The sequence below is a fragment of the Poecilia latipinna genome, unplaced genomic scaffold, assembly GCF_001443285.1.
Source record: "Poecilia latipinna isolate Pla-1442-1.1 unplaced genomic scaffold, P_latipinna-1.0 Scaffold22, whole genome shotgun sequence".
NCBI lineage: Eukaryota > Metazoa > Chordata > Actinopteri > Cyprinodontiformes > Poeciliidae > Poecilia > Poecilia latipinna.
Window position 1 is genome coordinate 122,798 of NW_015112638.1, and position 20,874 is coordinate 143,671.

General features: G+C 38.5%; 1 protein-coding gene across 16 annotated transcripts in view; it reads left to right on the forward strand.

Moving 5' to 3' along the window:
• Window positions 1–5,184, forward strand: part of tcf7l2 (transcription factor 7 like 2) — a 121,072-nt gene extending 115,888 nt beyond the window's left edge. For 15 of the 16 annotated variants that reach the window (XM_015035950.1, XM_015035940.1, XM_015035983.1 and 12 more), the window contains one exon: window positions 2,838–5,184. In XM_015035950.1, the coding sequence (XP_014891436.1) occupies window positions 2,838–3,300 (463 nt within the window). In that variant the 3' untranslated portion in view covers window positions 3,301–5,184. The remainder of the gene's footprint in view (window positions 1–2,837) is intronic. The other variant, XM_015036068.1, reaches the window with a different exon arrangement.
• The last annotated feature ends 15,690 nt before the right edge of the window (window positions 5,185–20,874 follow it).

Consider the following 20,874-nt stretch of genomic DNA (forward strand, 5'->3'; position numbering starts at 1 on the left):
CCCCCCCCCGCCTGTTGCTGAAAAAGTGAGGTTAAGTGGAAAAAAAAACTCTCCCCTGTTTTTTTTTTTTTTTTTTTTTTTTTGCTTGAATTAAAATATATCCAAAAAGATTAAAAAAAATTATCTTTTTGGATATATTTTCACAGAGAAACATCCAGACTAGCTAATGAACCAGCTAATATAAGCTTGTATATTCTTATATTACTGTAAGAACTGAACATAAATTAGCTATTCTTCACTATGAATACTAAAAAATATTACTAAATTTAGCATGTTTTTATATATATTTCTATATGTTAAAATATGTTATTTTTACAAATATTTATAAAAAAAAATAATGAACATTTTTATAAATATAAATTTTTTTATACATTTTTTTTAGCAAATATTCTACCATAAAAAAACACAAAAAAAACAGCAAAATTCAAATGTAATTGTTTCTGTTTTAAAATAAATGAGACAGTGCACCCAAACCCAAGTTAGTCTTAGAAATGTATTTATGTACCAGTCTGTCCATGCATCCCACTCTCCCACCTCCATCCTCTCCCCTGGGCCGTTGTAATCCCCTTCAATCCGACTCGCAGGTTATCAAACATCTGGCATTACTGTTGAAAGAGCAGCAGCAATCGCGAGGTCGAGGGACCGAGGAAGTGCTGGGATCCAGTCAGAGAGGTTAAAAGTTCTCTCTGGGCTCCATTTCCTAAAAGATGCATCTCATGTAATTTCCCGAGAGACAAAGAGAATCAATAGCATACACAGGCACATACTATAAATCAATACGTCTGTTAAAAAATGGATATTAGCTCATTTGTTGCAGTTTGACAGACAGTTACAGAGAGCGTTGTGTGTTCGTAGGAGCAAAACGATACGTTTTTTTTTTTTTATTTGCGGTCGATGTTCTGCCCCATCTAGAGCTGCGGTTTCAGTGCGGACTGCTCCTAAAAGCCCATCCTCACCGTTTACTTGCATGCCTGTCTTTCACTCAGCATGTGGTCAAGGTTTCTGTGTGTAATCTTTTTTTTTCTCATTCCCAGGGTTTGCTCTCTGCATTCAATAAAACAAATATATATTTCCTCCTCAGAATTACAAGATGTGATTTAAACAAACAAACGGCTGGATTTTAAAACACCTCGGCCTGTTTTTACCTTCTGTGTTGTTGCCGGTAAGATTTAAAAACGCCCCGTAGCTTCTGGGATAGAGATAAGAGCTGAGGGAGAGGGGTCACTGTCAGGGTCAGCGTAAAGATGAGGTGGGCTGAGATTTCCCCCCCCCTGAACCAAATCTGAGCACAGTCTTCACAAGAGAGCCACCACAGATAAATACAGCAGTCCAAACTCTCTCGACTCCCCCTCACTTCGTTGTTTTAGACATCGCTTTCCACGTAGCGGTACCGCCGTGGCCTCGGGACTCGGCAACGAGGGGGGAGGGTTCCCGACCTCGGGCAGGAATCTAAACACGATGCCTTGACCCCTAAACTCGTATTTGTGTCTGTAGGCCAGATTTAGGGCAGCGAGGATAGTGTCGACTTTTTTCGGTTGTTTCTTTGGTGAGTGGATCCTTTAAGACGAAGACTAGATAAGAGGCTAATCCAGTTTAAAGCCAAACCCAGGTTCCTGGTCTTACTCTCAACTGGTAATAAGGAGTTTTTTGCTCACCAGAATGAACGTAGTTATCAAAATATTATTAAAAAAATGTAAAGGAATATTAGATTTAAAAGATCATCACTCATATGCTTTTTATAACCCTACATAACCGCTAATGTACTAACAGCAGAGCTAATTTTCTGTTTAGCGTTGCTAACTTTGAAAACTGTTAGCACTTAGCTTTCTATAATTTTTTTTTTTTAGATAAATTCTTAAGCGCTAATTTACGTGGCTGTTTTGTATAAAATTGAACATCTGTGTTGAAATTTTGGACTGTTAAGAATTCAAATAGACGTTTCTATTCATGCTCTTATTTTGAAGTGGTTGGAGACCATTTACTCAGCAGTTCTGTTTCCTCAAACAAGAAACAGGAACAAAATAAAACACGGACAGGAGAGAACAAGTTGTAAACACAAATACAATGTCTAAGAGCATTATAGAATATGCAAATTATAATGTCAAAATTACATTTGTGCTAAATGGTTGTAGTCTTTGAAGGGCAGAGACGTTTTGAATTGAAGTTAGCGCCTTAGCATTAGCTTCCAGTAGATACCGTGTTGGTGTCGTGCCTTAGCATTTGTGGAACTGAAAATATCCTGAAAATGTTTTTCTCCCACCTTGTTCCTCTGAGGAGGACACAAGGTGAAGGCAGTCGTTCCTCTATGGACAGAAGCGTTAGCGTAACTAACTTTTCCGTTAGCGGTGCCGCCACTGGATTACAGCAAACAATCCCTATATGTAATTGCCAACCAGCTTCATCCATTGTTTTTTAGTCTTAAGTCATAAAACATTTTCCCCAAATTAATAGATCACGTTCGATCTTGTTCTTGATTGTATGGATACTGATGTGTAGTTTGGGGACTAGGTGAAAAAGGGTTTATGCTAAATTCAGGGAGCAAACCTGGTCACCTTTAATCTTCGTTCATCCTTCCTGTTTGTGTTTTTCACTTCCTTCCTGCTTCCTGCTACGTAATCTTTCCTAAATGTCTGTTTTCGATGGTGTAGTATTTCTACCACCTTTCCTTAGCTTAAAGTGTATGAAGACACTCAAGTACACCACAGCATTAGTCGCATTTCACCAAACATGGTTTGGTTAACTCAGTGATGCTGAGGTGCATTTAAGTGAGCTTCAGTGCTGGAGGAACACAGAGTCCGACGATTCTGAAAGTGTCTTTCTCTCACCTTGTCCCTCAGGAGAAAAAAAAAGTGCATTCGCTACATCCAAGGTGAAGGCAGCTGTGCCAGTCCTCCCTCTACGGACGGAAGCTTACTAGACTCCCCCCCATCCTCTCCCTCCTCCGTGGTTCCCTCCCCCTCTCCGAAAGAGTCCAAACCTCACACTGAACAAATGCAACCTCTCTCACTGACTATGAAACCGGCCCATCAGCCACTCCACCACCCGCACCTCCTGGCTGGGCCCCCACCGCCATCTTTGGTTCAGCTGGAAAATTCGGCGGCCGCCGCCAGCAAGACGCCCGGCGGCGCCTCCTCCCACAACGGCGCTCTGGAGCACAGTGACGTCTCGTCCTCGCGGCAGCCGGGCTCCTCCGTGGCGTCCGTCATGATCCGGCCGTCAGCTTCGCTGTGTCATTCCCACTCGCTCCTCCCCTCCACGGCCCCCCAGCCTCTGTCGCTAGTGACCAAGTCTATAGAATAATCTACCTTCCTTCTTCTCACACACACTTTCTAGGTTTTCTCTTTGCTCTATTTCACTTTCAGTCAATTTTGTCTTTGTTTCTTTGCCACGAAGGCTTTGAAATTTTTTGTTGTTTTTTTTTTTTTGTTTTATTGAAGTTCATTGGTCAATATTTGACCCCTCATTATCAAAAAAAATCTAATTATTATAAAGTACAATGAGCTGTAGTATAGCTTTGTGAATCTGCCAAAATTTTTATGAATTTTGTTTCTTTTGTCTGAGTTTTTTCTTTTGTAGCGATAAAACAGTGCAAACAGGAAGAAAACTAATCTACTTCACTTTCGAAACGTTTTACAGACAAATATAAAATAGGTAGGCTAGGTTATTCGACAAGCCCTTTTTCCTGAAAGAGTTGGTTCTTCTTCTTTATTTGTATTAAATACGAGCCTGCGAACCAATCATTCAATATCTGTTCGAACTCTCAGAGGGGTGCGGGGGCTAGCGGCTACGCCTCTCTGGGGAACAATTTTAATTGTGATGTTACTTGTTGTTTAAATGTACAGAATATCGGGGAGGGGAGGGGTGATTACTGTGTTAAATATGCATTCTTCCACTGCGTTGTCTTTTTTTTTTTTTTTTTCTTGTTTACCTTTTGGGGCGGAGTCAGGCAAGTTTGGGTGGGTTCGACGGGGGGAGGGTGGGGATCGGGTGGGGAGGGGTCAAGGGTTATAAAATTCAAAAATGTCACAACGCTAGGACCAGTAGTATTTATTGCTTTAGAGATTGCTTGTTGTATCTTGTTGTGTCTCTTTTTGACCCTATTTTTTGTTTCTTGATACATTGTACAAATGATTTTTTCTTAAGCTAAACAACTATATGAATGATCCATTTTTACAAGGAGGATTTAAAATAAGAAAAAAAAAATACAAAGCTTTTGTTATGGGTTTTTTTTTTTCCCCCTCGCTGAAAGCACCCAGATTTCACTTGTTCTGTGTAGATCTCATAAACAAGAAGTATGCACAACTTCATTTCCAGAACCGCGTCTATATAAGCCATTTTACATGCAAAGGAAGAAAAGAAAACTTGAAATCAGGCAGTGGGTACCGTGTCTTCAGTGGAAAAAGTGTTTTAAAGCCCTTCTTTTTTATTGCACAGTCACATCTCAGACTGTAGATTCGTGTACAGATTTTTCCGTGCCAAATTTTTTGTGATAATTTGCCCTCAGCCCCCACATCCCCCAGTTTTAAAAGAAAAAGGAAAAAAAAAACACGCTGTAGGAATTTTTTTGTTTTTTGTTTCGTTTCGTTGTTTGTTTTTATTTTTATTTTGATACCATTCTTTGCTGTGACGTTACATAGAATTGCTATGTATGTAGTATAAATGTTGCTATAACAAATGTGTTTGGTAGCAAATTGTCAAATATTAAAATTTAAACTTAATAAAAAGACGGACATCATACTGTATAAACCCACGAGGGCCAAAATTATGTATATTAGGAGGTTCATAAAAAACTATTAAATACAAAAAAATACACAAACTGCCACTTTTAAGTACACTACTACATATAGGTAGATAGAAAAAATAGGCATGTTGATGTTGCAAGAGGCTGTAAAAAAGCTACAAGAGAATCATCCACTCGGTGCCATTGTAGTTGACATGACGCGACTGTAATCTGTCGATTTCTTCTCTGGTTTATTAAGATGCTAATGATAAATAGTTTGAATGTTTCCTTAACGGCTGTGATGTTCCTGTTCTATTTTATGCTCTTATCTTTTTGTTTGTTTGTTTTTTTCCTGTTATTTTAAATGGTTCTAAAACCATGTTTTTTGTAATGAATAAATGTTTATGCTGTACAGTCTCTGTAGCATGCAGTTCTGTATTAATAAAAGCAACTTAGTATGTGCACACCTGCGTTTTCTTCTTATTCGTTCCCTCCGTCGTCTTTGACCTGCCGGTCGTTGGGTGTCTGGTCTCAAACTTTGGCGGTTACTGGGTGGGCGGCCATGTTGGAGGATTTTCAAACAGTTTAAAGTAATGCAGCTGCATCTCACTTGTAGGGTTTAAGTCTTTGCAATTCAAAGATGGATTTGCTGGTGTGCTTAGGATCGTCATTCTGCTGCATAACCCAAGTGAACTTGAACTTGAGGTCGCAAACTGGACATCAGGATTTTCTGCTGGAGAGCAGAAGTCATAGTTCCAGCAATTACATCAGGACATCTAGGTATTAAGAGCAGCAATGCAGCCCGTCATACGATCTCCGATGACTTGTTTTCTGGAATACTTTTAGCTTTAGACATGATGTAACTGGAAGAACACAGTCCAAAATGTCAAGGCAATCAAGACCTCTTTGGCAAATTTGAGAAGGAGCTTTGTGTTTATACCTTGAAACTCTCCATGGATGTTGTTTTTGCCAGTCACTCTCTTACTGCTGATGCTTGAACATGGACCACTGCAGTCCTTGAGATGTTTTGAGTTATTTTGTGACTTATTGGATAAGTGATCAATTTGCTAATGGGAGTAATTTTGGTAGATCAGGCACTCATGAGGTTCATTTTTCTATGTTTTCTCTATCAGTGGCTAATGTCTCCCACTTTGGCTTCCCCTTATGGCCATTTCCAGATTGATGTCAGAATCATCTTCTTGAATTTCTTTAGATAAGGGGATGATGTTTAGCCTTTTGAGATCGTTTAGCCAACTTAATTTTTTTCACACAGGTTCTGTTTAAATGAGTCCTTGTTTCTGCATGTCTGGCAGTAACTAGGCCATGGCTTCATTGTTTTGAATAGTATTTATGAACGTAATTTTTGTCTGATCGATTGGTAACATTTAAGCGTGAGAAAAAAAGAAAATCAAAAACATAAGAAATATTAAGCAGAAAGATTAAAATAAAATCTGAATTTTGAGTTTCCAACTAGTTGGTCACTCATTAACAACAATCTGTATCTGCAGTCTCTATTTTATTAAGCTACTAACTTGATGCAGATCGAGACTTACCCACAAATCTGTCGTCTCATCTGAGACTGGGTCAATGGATCTTGGATGAAACTCCATTGACTTCCTTCAGATTATTCTTAGGAATCCCAAAGTCAGATGGGTTTATAGTCCATCCATTGAGTTCTGGGTCTTCCTCCAAGGGGGATGTGCCTGAAAAACCAAAGGAAGGAACCCAGCAGCCATTCTGCAGCACATTCAGTAACTTCTACCAGCGATGTCGTTTTCTGTGTTATGATCCACATCTCATGACCACAGGTGAGGGTCGGAACGTAGACGGACCAATAAATCGAGAGCTTCGATGCTTTTGCTCAACTGTTTCTACACCACAACAGACCAGAGCAGCACTCATTTCACTGCAGATGAAGCCCCAAGTCCTCTGTCCATCTCCTGCTTCATGCTGCCGTCACTTGTGAACAATACACCAAGATGATTAAACTCCTTCACTTAAAGCAGAAACTGACCCCCAGGTTGGTTCTCAGCCTTTTTCTGGTTCAGAGCCAGAACCAAAACCTCAGACTAAGATGAGCTAAATCTCATACGGGCTGCTTCACACTCAGCTGTGGACACTTGTGGTTATCATTTTTAATTATAAAAATATATATGCTGCACAAAAAATGTGTCTTTTATTAGCCATGCTTTCTGCATTCTCTTTAATTTCATAGTGAATAGAACTACACCAGTCCAGATTCATTTAAACTTAATGAATCTACCTTTATTATATTTGACTAAATATAGCAACAATTTTTGCAATGATTTACACAGTCCCTCTTCTTTAAAAACAAACATCTGCCTCATGTTATCTATCTAAATTACTGCACGCATAGGGTACATTCACACGGCAGCCCTGCTAAGTTCACTTTAATCAAACTCCAGTTTGTTTTTTTTAAAAGTCCAACTTTCTTTGAGGGGGTGTGAATGTGCAACTCCAATATGAACCAAAAAACTAAACTCTGGGCCGCCTTAAAACCTTGATCTCAGCTCTGGTTCTGTTTGCATACATATTTGAATGCTAAGTGTACTGGTGACCGCTCCAAAACCAGGAAGCAGACTACAGCGCAGGGCATTCTGGGTAAATATAACCAAAACAATCCTGTGAGTCTTGCACAAGTGTGACTAATGGAACATGTTCTTTTGCCAAGACAAAAGTGAAATCTTACAACCGCTGAAATCCGACACTATCCCATTTTTGCTTGCATTTTGTGAGGAAATAAGTTGTCTTCTTCATATGTCATTTCTCTTCAGTGGTTCTTGGTGTAGCGCCACCACAGGCGAGGAGGTGAACAGTTTCTTCATAGGTTTTGGTTTGTTTGACAGCGTATTGTGAAAGTGAACCACATCAACTGAAAATGTAACGGACGTCACTATTCTGCGTCCTGATACGTGCAAGCGTCAAGAAAAACAACAATCACGGCGGACTACAATGAGGATTAAGTTGTTAATTTGCTGGCTCCGGTCTGATAACAACTTCAAAATCAGAACCTACGATCCACCGTTAGCGTCCATGTTTACTTCCGCAAACACTGAGCACGCTCTATGTGACGTCATTGCGCCCTCTACTGCGCATGCGGGACACTTTCAGGTCATTTGCAGTTCACACCGGAGAGCACAGAAGCGTTGAACGATGACGGCAAAAATAAATAAATAAAAATCCGATTTGACAAAAATAAATAAATAAATAAATAAATAAATAAATAAATAAATACAAATCGAAATTGAGTCACTTCAGGCTGCAGTGTGAACGTAGTCTAATCTGTTAAGTTGCACATCTGTGTACATACTCTTCAGGATAGCAAGAATCATCAGTTTTTCCTGCTATTAAAGTTTTCAAGAAATTAAACTTTTTTTTAAAGCCATCCAAGTAAACAGGACAGAGACAGCTGGGGGTTTATCCAGCAAGACTTTAGCTGAGTGGTAAAACTTTGGAGGGGGATGTTGAAGGGGAACATGAAGGCAGCATGTGTAATGAAAAAATGAACAAGGCCAAGAACGGACTGTTGCAGAACCAAACAGCTCAGGGGACCGGGGAGAAACCTTTACTCATAAAGTATGACTTCAACAAAAAGAATGTGTGGGATAAGTGCACACTGTGCCAGGTGACAGTTCAGCACTGTAGTACAGTAAGTTTCTCAGCATTGCCACTGCAGAAGCTCTGGATTCAAATATTATTAAAGCTTGATTAAAATGTGCACAGTTGTATATATTTGTTAAATTAAAATGTGCGTTCTGATGACGCTTCTGTGACCCAAAAATCCCTTTTGAAGACAACCTTTAATAAAACAAAAAATTCTTCTTATTAAACAAAAAAATGTAATAAAATGATTCAATATTCATATTTTTAAAGCCCTCTTAACGATTTGGCAAATTCTCTGTGAATATTTTGCAACGTGCTCCACAGAAAAATGTGTGAATACTTCACCGCAAATACACAGAGGTTCACTGTAACATAATGTTGCTAAACAACAATATGCATATTTTGTTTGGCCGTAGAAATGAGTTACGGAGAGAAGATCAAAAGTGTAAAATAAACCAAACCAGAAGTTCATTTTAAAGAATAAACAAAATCATTTTTATGAAGTTTTAAAGTGCTGCATTTATCTCTAAACAATAAGTCACCTTATGAGGTTGTAGGGTGCAAGGTGGCTCTGTTATGTGGGGAGACTTTGCATACCAAAGAGAAGAAACGACATGTTTTTGATGTCAGCGTGGCATGGAGGAACAACGTTGAAGGCCATGGCTTCAGGCAAAAATACAAATCAGAAAAACATTGCAAAACATTAAACATATCTCTCGGTTTACACGAAACAAGAAGCAAAAGATCTTGTTTTGGATGTTATTTAAAAACTGAGATGTGAGCCCCTGACCCAGATCACAGCGGAAGAAGAAAGGCTGAAGAACAGGCTAAAGAACATGGCAAAAACTCCCTCCGTCTCAGCTCGTAAGAAACAAAATGAAACATTTCCATGTGGCTCTACTGATACGGATGTACCTTTTCCATAATGATGCCTGTCTTTTCTTCTCAATTAGGGTTTCACATAAAGTTAGAAGGGGGAAAAAATGGTGGTGCTCTTCAGTTTCTCTGCTCAGACATGTGTCTTAAAGGTGCTTTTTAGTGTCGGCTATCTTTATGGGGGGAAAAAAATGAGTCCTTATAAAGCTCCTGGCGGATAAAATTTTAAAAAAGGCCCGAATTGGATGGTTAGTTCAAAAGAATATGCTGAAACCAATTCCAGTGCACTGCAGCCCTGCTGTGACCCTCATCAGGGAAGAGCAAATCTTCTTTCATTCCCGATGCACTTTAATACGCCGCTCTCTCAGGAAGCCTGAATTGAACACAGCAATCGAAATTAATGGCTCTAAAAGCACTTGAGTAATTGTTTGGGAATGACTGCAGAGTCAGTGGCCTCTGTGCTGTTCTTGAACGTGTTTCTGAGGATGTAAATGTAATGTAAAGATTTTTTTTTCTACATTACCTGGATCCCATAAATAAGTCCATAAACCGATCGGTTTATGTCTGTACTCTCTACTTGGTCAAAGTTTGCTCCAAGGATTCACATTGAATCAACCTAGAAATGATGCTGTTTTTATTGTTAAAAAAAAAACGTAAAGAGACATCCTCTATTTGCTGAATATGGCAGTACACTTACTTGCCATTCTGGTACAGTGAACGCCCCAGTATTTGCAGGGGTTAGGGGTCACTGCCAGCCGCAAGTAGCTAAAATCTGTGAAAACTTGAAACCTCCCTTTAAGTCCTAAACGGAGCACGATCCAGGTAAATTTGCAGTACTGTAATCCCGCCACACGTTGCGCTATCTGAAAAATTCCAACGGTTTCTGAAAGGAGAGACGTTGCACTTATTACAGTAATTTCACCCCCGCCATAGCAGGGAGTGAAATTGTTCTAGTTATGGATAATTGGGCAAATATATTTACAGGACATTTAAAGAACTGGGTACAATTAAAATAAGCAAAAAATATCCAGGCGGACATTTTAAATTTAGAACATAAAGGGTTAAAAACGGTTATAAATGACCATTTTAAAAGTTCAAACACCAAATATGCCGTCAAATGCTGATTTATCCAGCCTGTCCTATTTCCTCTCTTGGGAGAACATCCAGTCAGCATCTTGGAAAATATGCCAATAGCAAGTGAAGTAGCATTGCCTGTACGTATTCCAGGTTTCCAAGCTACATTTTCATGGAATAATTTAGATGCACTCTGCTAAAAACAAAAAAAAAAAAAATCCAGTAATAGATGGATTTTTTTGCCAACAATTTGAAATTAAATTTCACAGAAAAACTGGTGAATACTGAACCGCGTAAAGCCTTAAGTCCTCAAGGCGCCTTTAACTTTATATTTTGCAACCATAATGGTATCTCCTAAAAATGTCACATTTCAATATTTTTTTTTATAATTGAATCTGTTCAGCTACTTAAACCCACATAATTCACCACAATAAGCAAGAATGACCAGCAAGTAAACAGACTTAGAAACAAACATGGCACCTAACATAGTATTGAAAAACTCGCTAAAATAAATCCACTCCATTTAGGCATTTTGTAGTTTAATGTACTCAACAGTGATTTTTTTTTTCTCAACTTCACCTTCAGAAAATTCAAACTATCTATAATTATTAAATAAGAAATGTAACCTGTACGAGTTGGTATAAAAATAAAATACTTTACCAAAACAAGGGGAAAACTTGATGGTTTCCAGAAAGCAAGAAAGAATAGTTTTAGAAATGTTTAATTTTGCACTTTCTGTTACTGTTTGAAACATCAGCTACTTTAAAAAACTTTTTTTTTAGAAAAAAAAAACATCATTCTGCTCTAACGGAAGTATATGTCCTACAAAACTAAAGAAGAAAACAATATGAATAAAAGGGCATTTTAAGAGATTTTCTCTTCTCTCCAAAAAAAAAAAGCACATTTTCATCCAAATATAAACCAGAGCATCTACACAAAGAATGCAGTACAATTTCATTCTTAAGGACTAATTCACAGTGTTTGGACCAACAAAGTCACCTTTCATAGTAAAAATTTTGGCTCCATTAAAGGTAAGAGCCAAACTATGATTGCTGCACTACAAACATTCTGGTAAAAAAGAACCTTGAAATGACCACTAAGAAGAGAATAATTATATATAAAAATACATAAGACATTCATCCACAATAGGATTTATACAGCCACAACTTTACATATTAAGACTCTTTACTTAGCCTTCAAAAACTGAATGGAAATCAAAACAAAATTAAAGGAGGTTGAAAAAGCTTTAAAAAACATATTATTAAAACTATTTAAACTAACGTGGCCATAAGAGGGAATAACATATTGCTCTGCTTGTTAAATCTTTAACTGTGATTTATAACATTGTTCATTTTCAGTAGCTATGATTACTGCCTGTAAAATTGAAAAATCACTAAAATTGAACTTTTCTTACTAAAAGCGCAATATGAACACATTATGGTTGACCCAGTTGAAATGGGTTACACATTAACTTCTAACGTTTTTTGTTTTACTCCAGTGGACCATAGTGAGAACTTTAATCCACTGACAGTAAAACATGGAGCAGTGGTGAACCACTGATCGACCAAAATTACTCCAATAGAGCCTAAAGAACCCAGAACTACATCTCAAGAACTGCAGACCTCACTTGCTTCAGAGAAGGTAGGGTCAAATTCATTTGCATTGCTCTTTTCCACTAATAAATGATCGTTTGAAAACTTCTTTTTGTAATCACTCGAGTTGTTTGTTTGAGATAAAGTTAATTTGATGACCTGAAAGACACAACAAAGAAAAAAAAGAAGTGATCTGTAACAGGGTAAATACTGCACTCAGTGCATATTAGGTAGACAGAAAGGCTACATTCACACTGCAGCTTGAAGTGATCCAGTTATGAGTTTTCATCAAATCTGCTTTTTTTTTTTTTTTGCAGTGGCTGTTCACACTTCCAAATATAAGCGACTTGTACGTGATCACCTGTGTGAACCAACGACCTGAAAAGGGTCCTGCATGCGCAGTAGAGGGCGCAATGACTTCACATGCTCAGCTTTTCACCAACCGCCATAAAGAAGAAGAAGTGCTCAGTGTTTGCGGAAGTAAACATGGATGCTAACGGTGGAGCTTAGCTTACAATTTTGAAGTTGTTGTCCTACCACAGCCAGCACATTATTAACTTAGTCTTTATTATCATACGCCGTGGTTGTTGTTATTCTTCCCACTTGGACATATCAGGACGCAGAATAGTGACGTTTGTCGAGTATCAGTGACGTTCAGGTCGGATGAATTCGATCTGGACGTTCGGTCACATTTGAATCGGATACGTATCGGATATCCAAGCGAACAGGGTCACATTAAAAAATAATCCGACCTGTGTTGTTCAGACTGTCATAAAAAGATCAGATACAAGTCGTATTACACCAAAGAAATCAGAATTGGGTCACTTCAGGCTGCAGTGTGAACGCGGCCAAAATAGAAATATAGAGACATTTGAACTGAACTCCTCAGGAAAAGTACAGAGATGAGTAAAACAATCATCAAACAGGACTTGATTAAACATGACAGTCTGCTAACATGCAAAATAAAGCAAAAGCGATGCAGAACTGAGAATTAAATTCATAAATCAAGCTGAAGTAGAGCTGTAACTGCAGCATGCAACTCATAAAGACCTTATTAAATACAGCAGAGTCTGTGGTGACATGATAAAACATAAAAAAAAAAGGTCAAAAGGTAAGTTTTTTTTTCCAAACCACTGTGTAAGCAAATCACTGCTTTCTCCCTTCCCTGTTAAGATCTGAATTTCAGCTTCATATGCAGGGACTAAAAAGCAGAAATACTTTGAGTCCAGGACAAACAGAAGTGCAGAGAGGAAGAGCCGTGTATTTACAGGTGTTGCGTTTCTGTGCTACTGCCTGAATGCAGGCTTGCGTTGCACCTTCCCAGCACAAGCTCCCTAGTCCCTAATGATGGCGGTGTGCAGTAAGCTAACTACCCTCACAGTGGAGCGAGCCCCCAGGCTAGTGCCACATCTCTCCATCAAGGCCTGCCTTCATCCCACTTTACACCGGGCCCTTTCCAAAAGACACACACATGCACACACAGGGCCAATGACAAATAATTCATATTATGGCCTGCCTGAAAGTTTGCCACACTACCTCATTAAGCAGCCTATTGTAACTGGCTGACATTCTCTCAGCATAATAACATTCCTTGGTCGGGCTGTTTTTGAAGTGACATCTCACTAGAGGGAAACAGAAATAAATAAAGAAATGAAATAGAAGAAAAAAACACCCAGTTGTGCTACTATGCTGTTATTCACCTTCGGAAGTCTCAAGGTGATGCAACTTTAGCTGCCAGGTATTAATAATGGATCCCCGTTGTTGCTTGATGTGGTTTAAGGTCCAGCAATGGCAAATCAAATGAAGACAGAAATGTGGTTCCTTGTGTCATTTGCATGAAAAAAGCCAAGGATACTTTGCACACAAAAAAAAACAACAACAACAGCATATAGCAATCTTTTTAAACATCTTTGCATTAGCTTAGATCAGTAAATTTCAAAAGCATCCTCCCAACAAAGAAACAGATTATTACACTGGCTGATAATGTTTGTGGTCATAAATTTGTAACGCGAGAAAATGATAAACATACAATTCACATAGAGCAGAGACTGAGTTGTGTTCATGTGGACTTCACAGAAAAACGTATCTAATGGTCCAACAAACCAAATAAAACAAAAACACAAAGTAATCAAAACAAATTAGTTAATGAATTAAGCTATTTTTAATACAGTAAAACGGCAAAGGGAATAGCTTTTGTACAATTTTTGTACAATTTAAAAGCACAAAAGCCTTTTTTGATGATCTTCACTTCAAGAGACTGTCTGAATTGAATCAGAATTGACCCATTTGCAATTCAAGTCGATTTATTTTCCATTTTTTCTTGAAACCAATGAAATATTCCCTGGATGGGTATTTGGGGTCATTGTCTAACTAATCTTATTGTTCCTTCAGTTATAAATGAGGTCTTATGTGCAACAGCTTCCATTGATTTTTCCAAATCTTCTGTATATAAGTTTAAACAAGCTTCAACATGCTATTTTTCTTCAGCAGTGGAGTCTTATGCAGCGAGAATGGACACAAATACTGCTTTTTCTTTTAAATGCCTGTTCCTGCTACTTTCAGGCATTTCTGCAGTTTCTTGCCAGCAGTTTTGGGACTTGCATGAGGGACGTTGCTCACTGGAACATTCACAAGTTTGAAATATATCTCAGTGCCATCGCTATGTTTTGCAACAACAAACGTACAAAGGTCTGAAGTGAGCACTTTAGTTTTACCCATCATAAGATCTTTGTAATGAGCTTTTTTTAAAAGTTCAGTCTACTCCAGCTCATATTGATTTGCACCATAGGGGCAAGTACTGCATTTTATTTCTTTTGCTTCCTGTGGCTTATTGCGTCTTGCTTTCTTTATTTGTTCGATATTAATTCCCTGTGACATCCAAGTGAATCGCAGATAATGTATGGACTTATTTGTTTCAATTTGTTCATGTGTCGAGTACTTGAGTTGCTTCTGACATCTACTTTTATTTTCATGTCAATAGGTCCATGAGGTTAAAAACGATCTACCGATAAAAATGTTGATGTGTTCAATACTTACTTTCCCCGCTGTATTTGCAGTAATGAAGAGATTATCTTTAATAGAAACCAACACATCGAGCCTGAGCTCCCACTTTGGACCACATTGATTTTTCCTCTTAGCCACATAGTCCAGTGCACTGACTCTAATACACAATCAAAATTTATCTATTTGATGCCTTCTGCAAAATGTACAGCAGGAAAAGAGCGCAGTGCATGAAAGATGGAGTGCAGAGCTTGATGAAGGTGTGGAAAACCTTTGATTTTCTATTTCTTTGCACGTGTGGCAGCAAATGTCACAATGGCAACCGCGGTGTGGGAGGTTTTTCTATGTCTATTTTTTTTTTCCAGAGTGGCAATCAGTCAGTTCAGAGGCGCTGAGCTCCTGGCGAGCCTACAAGGCATGTGGCTAGGTGCTCTCTGTCCTGAGGGCGAGACAGGGAGAGTTCTGACTTTTCCGGGGCAACAGCGAGGCATGGGAGAGGAAGAAGAAACTTTCTGAGCAAAGTGGGGAAGAAGGGGGAAACATGGGGGAATAATCCAAGCAAGGCAGACTTGAAGTAAAACAACTGACGAATGCTTCAGTCTTCGCTTCAGTCCTGACGAGCATACCAAAACTCAGATTTTTGCATAAATACACAGCCCTTCAGTGGCAGATAAAAAGGATGAAGATGAAGTTGTTCAACTAACAAAAGAGGAAAGAAAGAGGAGGAAAGGCAAAACATGACGAAAGATGTAACACCTCCCCTGCAAAGCCGGATCCCGTTTCCCTCAGCAGATAGCAGGAGCGATGGGGAAGCGCTTTCCAGCCGCCTGTAATCAAGTCCAGATGTATCATCTGTTTCTCACCATAAAAGCTGTGACCTTGGGAAAGCTACCTCAGTTTTGGCTCTTCTTTTATATTTGAGGGAATCCAGCAGAAAACACAGCAGCTAAGCTGAGTACCACGGGATTAAGGGCAGAAAATTCCAGACAAAATAAAGCCATGTGGTTGCATCGCTTCGTAACCTCCTCATCAAACACCCCTTCACCGTCTCTCCTTCCAACGCGGGTGAACTAACTCTGACCTTTTCTATCGCGTAACAGTTGCTGTCAATACAGCAGGATGTATTTAAGAGGCTGAAGAGACATGAAGTCCAACAAAGTTAATCTAAGCATGCTATAAAACTGCTAAATAACTGATTAGTTACATTCATTTTTAGCCAGAGTGTGTTTGCAGGAGATGCAGTCACTTGGTTTCCCAATGTGCACTAAGCAAACTTTAATTAAAATCAGATTATTTTGGTTGCAGAAAAAAATGTAATCACTAAGCAGTTTTCCTTCCAGCACATAAATAATATGTAAGCAGACCCAGATTGTCTTCACAGGAGGGCGACTGCCACTGTGAGAAAACACTGAGATGACTGAATCTTAAGTGTTTTATATTTAGGAAAAAATACCGCTTAAATAAATCAATTGGGTCAATGTCTCAGAAGTAGGTAAAAAAATAAAATAAGGGCTGCTATTTATACCACCAATGAGAGAGAAATTGAAGTTAATTTGGATTGTTAAAAGGAAGAGCTTTTCTTGGGTTTGCCTAAAATAAAATTAATCCATAATACTTGCATCTTTCTATGATGGTAAAATCGTGGCATTAGCAAGAGTTTTTGACACTCTGCCACTAATCTACAAAGATAACATCCTCACTGAAAGTAGGGGTTGACTAGATCTGCAGCCCTCTCATGTGGCGACTGCAGAACATAGCAGCTTATATCAACAGAAGTATCACAGGCCGAAGCAGAAACATTACCCTGAATCGTAAACAAGGTGGCTAACAACACTTTGTCTGTTGTTAAAGAGTAGGACACAAATAAAAAATGCCAGTTGAAATCAATTCTCCACTTTTGCTCCTCCTGTTTATGCACAACTTAGCATTAGCACTGCGGCACAGCTAGCTGGCCACAACTTCAAAGTTGGCAGTTTTTAAAAACTGATGGTGGACTGTTTGCAGATAAATGTTGTGATGAATTTGTACCAGTGCTTTGTACCAAAATTTTTACCAGTGTCAGTGAGGATGTTGCCTTACGTTTGACATTGGATACTAATTTGTCCAGTTAGGCTTTAACTGGACAATTTAATTTTTCCCACCAATGTGATTCCAGTTCTTAACCAGAGCTGGAGAAAGAGCCAGCTTTAAACTGGTTTCTATAAAAGAACCAGTTTAGAACTTAAGTTAGCCTTTAGCAAAAAATGCTAACATTCATTATATATGGTATTATACCAGCATGTTAGCTAAAAATAGCTAAATACAGTTACTATATGGTAGCTTTTATGGTAACAATATGCAAATAATGTTAGCGTAGACATTAGTGTTTTGGCTAGTGCTAGCAGTGCACTGTTTTAATTGGTTGCTATGGTAGCTTAACCTAATGCACCTATAATATGAGTGTAAAAAGGAAAATTTAAAATAGTGTAGATGTTTTTCTCTTTTTAGATAACCAAACAAAGAACTGAACACTACCATAAAATAAAATCTGGAATCTTTTCCAACATTTTTCCTGCAGGATACCAAATATAAAACCAGGAAATGACTTGGTTGTCAATTAGAATTCATAAACTTTAAAAAATTTAAATCTCAGCCACTTTTCTTTAGCATATTTCCTAACTATGTGGTTTCATCCTTGGGCTTACAATGGGATCAGATTTTGTTGTTGTACTTCCTACTCCATCTTTTAGTAATGTGAGATTAGAAAGCGCACCGATACGGCTGAGACGAGCAGGTAAAAACATTTCACTGAATTTCAGCTCCTCAGTCAAGTGCAATGCAACGTAACTTCAGTGGAGCACGCTCAAACGCTTGAAACAAAAGTGGCGTGAAAGTGGGACGGCAAGTCTCATCGAGTAGACACAATTACAGAGCTGAGGCGATGCTGTGAGCATGGGATGTAAGACAAGAGAGCCATTTTAAAGGAGATTAGCGCTGACACCTCCCTGTGTCTCAGCATGCAGCGATCACACTGCGCCAGCTACTGTGTGTGGGAGGCCTTTTGTCACTTGTACCATTCAAAGTGGGAGAGAGAAAACAAGCGATGGGATGACACCCAGCCGCCTCCGACAGATCAAAACCAAACTAATAAGCCAGGATGCTCAAATTAACAATGAGGCCTCTTGTTTAACTCGGCTGTTTGACTTCTTCAGCTGAGGCACGTCAACTACACAGGCACATTTAAATCCATGTGAGGATAAGACTTTGGAAATAATGACTGTGCTGAGTGCCACCGGTAAAAGTAGTTGGGTGCAAAAAAGATTTTCTGTCAACATACTTTTATGTTAGATGCTAAAGTGGATGTGCATGCACATAACAACTACAAAAACTGTAACAGCAACAGCATTACGCTGTAGTCTGAGTCGGAGGCTTATTAAGAGGCCATTCATCCTTCCACTGAACCTAAAGCATATAAGGCGCTGTGTTTGCTAGAGTAATCTATCTTTATTGTTGCCCTGAAGAGGCTTGTTGAAAATTAATTTGGGCTGGTCAACACTCGAGAGCCCGCTCCCCTGAGATACGCAGTTTAACCCTCATCTCGTCTAACGTGACCCATCGCAAACACTCGAATCCACATTCCACTCAGTGCCTCTCAATAGTGAGAGAAATGATTATTTACCCATTTCAGAGCTCAATCTACCCACATTTCATCTGCCTTCACCTTGTCCACCCTGTTGTGTCAGAGTGTTGGGCTATCAAGTGTCCAGTGCAGCATTACATTTTCTCATTCAGTAGACCAAATTGATTAATCTGACATATTCATATGAACATGTAAAGCTTTATACACAATATGTAACAAAAGCATTGATTATAACATTTTTATAATCTCAAACGACAGTATTTTTTCCCCAAAATGTTTTAATGGTAGACCAACACATACTAGTTCACACTTTTAAAGTGAAAAGGAACATTTTTTCACAACTGATTGTTGCATGATGTGCATTTTTATTCAAATCCCATGACTTTTAGAACCACCTTTTTTCTGCAATGAGAGATGCAGAAAATTTGTGAAATGTCTCACTTTGGTACATCAAGAGACTGAAATGTTTGCACCTTTGCAAAGATTCTTAATTTAAAAAAAGGTATAAAGTTTTACGGGGAAATACTAACAAAATTGCATTAGAGTTTGTTGGAACAAAACTGTTGCAGAGCACTACTGTTCATAACCAGAATAACTCAGAGTACTTTACAGGACGAAAGTAACATAACATGTTCATCATTTAAAATAAGAATAAAAAAACATTAAAATGACAAAGTTTAGCAATTAAAAACTAATAAAATGATACTCTTTGTGGATAAACGCCATTAATGTTTTCAGCCAATATTTTCTGCATGTCTCAGATTTTTAGCAAGGAATATAGAAACTAAATGTGGCGTCCATTTGTTTACCTTTTGTCCTGGAAACACTGGATATACAATGTCTGATGTCCTGAGGGTTCTACCTCAGTTTGTATCAGTAATTCTGAAATGCACTAAGGTCTAAGATCACTAAGCGCTTAAGAGACCTGCTTCCAGATTCAGCTGAGAATCTGGAAGCAACATTTTAGATAAACTAGAGCTGCATGAGAAACCAGAACAAGCATCATTACAATAATCAAACCTACATGAAATAAAAATATGCATTTGTTTTTGTTTTTTGTCCTTCTTTGATAGGAAAACCTATGCATCTCTGGAAAAAATATGTACTGAACCCCACTGAAAACCTCATGGTTATTCCACCAAGTATTTATTTCTGAACTCTTCCTGAGTTAAAACTTTAGTAATGTTGTTTCTAAATGAACATGAACTTGTTTTCTTTGCATTATTTGACGTCTGAAAGCACTGCATCTTTTTTGTTAGTTTTGACCATTTCTCATTTTCTGCTTGTAATTTCAGAGACATGTTGTCAGCAGTTCATAGAATAAAAGAACAATGTTCATTTTATTCAAACATATACCTATAAAAAGTAAAATCAGAGGAACTGATCATTTTAAGTGGTCTCTCAATTTTTTCCAGAGTTGTATTTTGGCTAGTCGTATTAATAGACTTTGTTTGGTTCTTCATTAAGTTGAAGAAACTTCTGTTTCATGGGTATTTTGCACAAATTGACTCACTGCCTGCAGTGGACTGTGGTTAAATGGTGAAACAGAAATCCAGAGTTGTATGCCGTTACCATTTATGTTGTAGAAGTTCTCATACTCCATGATTTGAACAAGGTGGCTTCAGATAAATTTTGATTAAAAGTGACCCTAGAGCGGAGCCCTGAGGTATCCCAGATGCGATTTTTATTTTCTGTGGTTTATAATTACCAAAAAACATAAAAGTTTTATTAGATCCTCTAAAAGGTTTTCTTCCACGACTTTAGCCTAATTCATCTTTCCATCAGCTCTTACAAATTTCCTTGACTTGTTTAAAAAAACAAATTCCTATGAATAATAATCTCATGAATAATCACAAACTTATGACTTACAAATTTATCTTACTTTTTAGATCTTCTTCTTACCGATGGTCATTTGTTTCTTACCTGCGCTTCAGAACAACATAGGAGAAAATATAAAGCTTTCTATGAAATATTCTGGTGCAAACTACCTCTGTCCAATCGAGCGAGACGCACACATGAGCCGTTTTGTCAGAGCAAGCGGTGATGGTTTGGTGGTGAGCGAAGACACCAGAGGAGAAGCGCCTGCGTTGAGGTTGCAAAAGAGTGAGCAAGAAAAGAGAGAATGGGGCTCAACCCCCCCCCACCCTCACATCAAAGCTTTTCCCTCCAGCGTTGTCTTGTGATATTTATTTATTGAGATGATTTTGCCAGAAACCCAGTGGCCGGGCTGTGCCCCCCCCTCAGCTCTTTGATATGTTGCTTGGTTCTTAGCTGGCTGTCCTTAGAGAAAGAGGGGTCGAGTAGGGGGGTCAACCAAAGACACCCCCAGAGGAAAAAACATGGCTCACAGAGCACACATAGAAACAGCG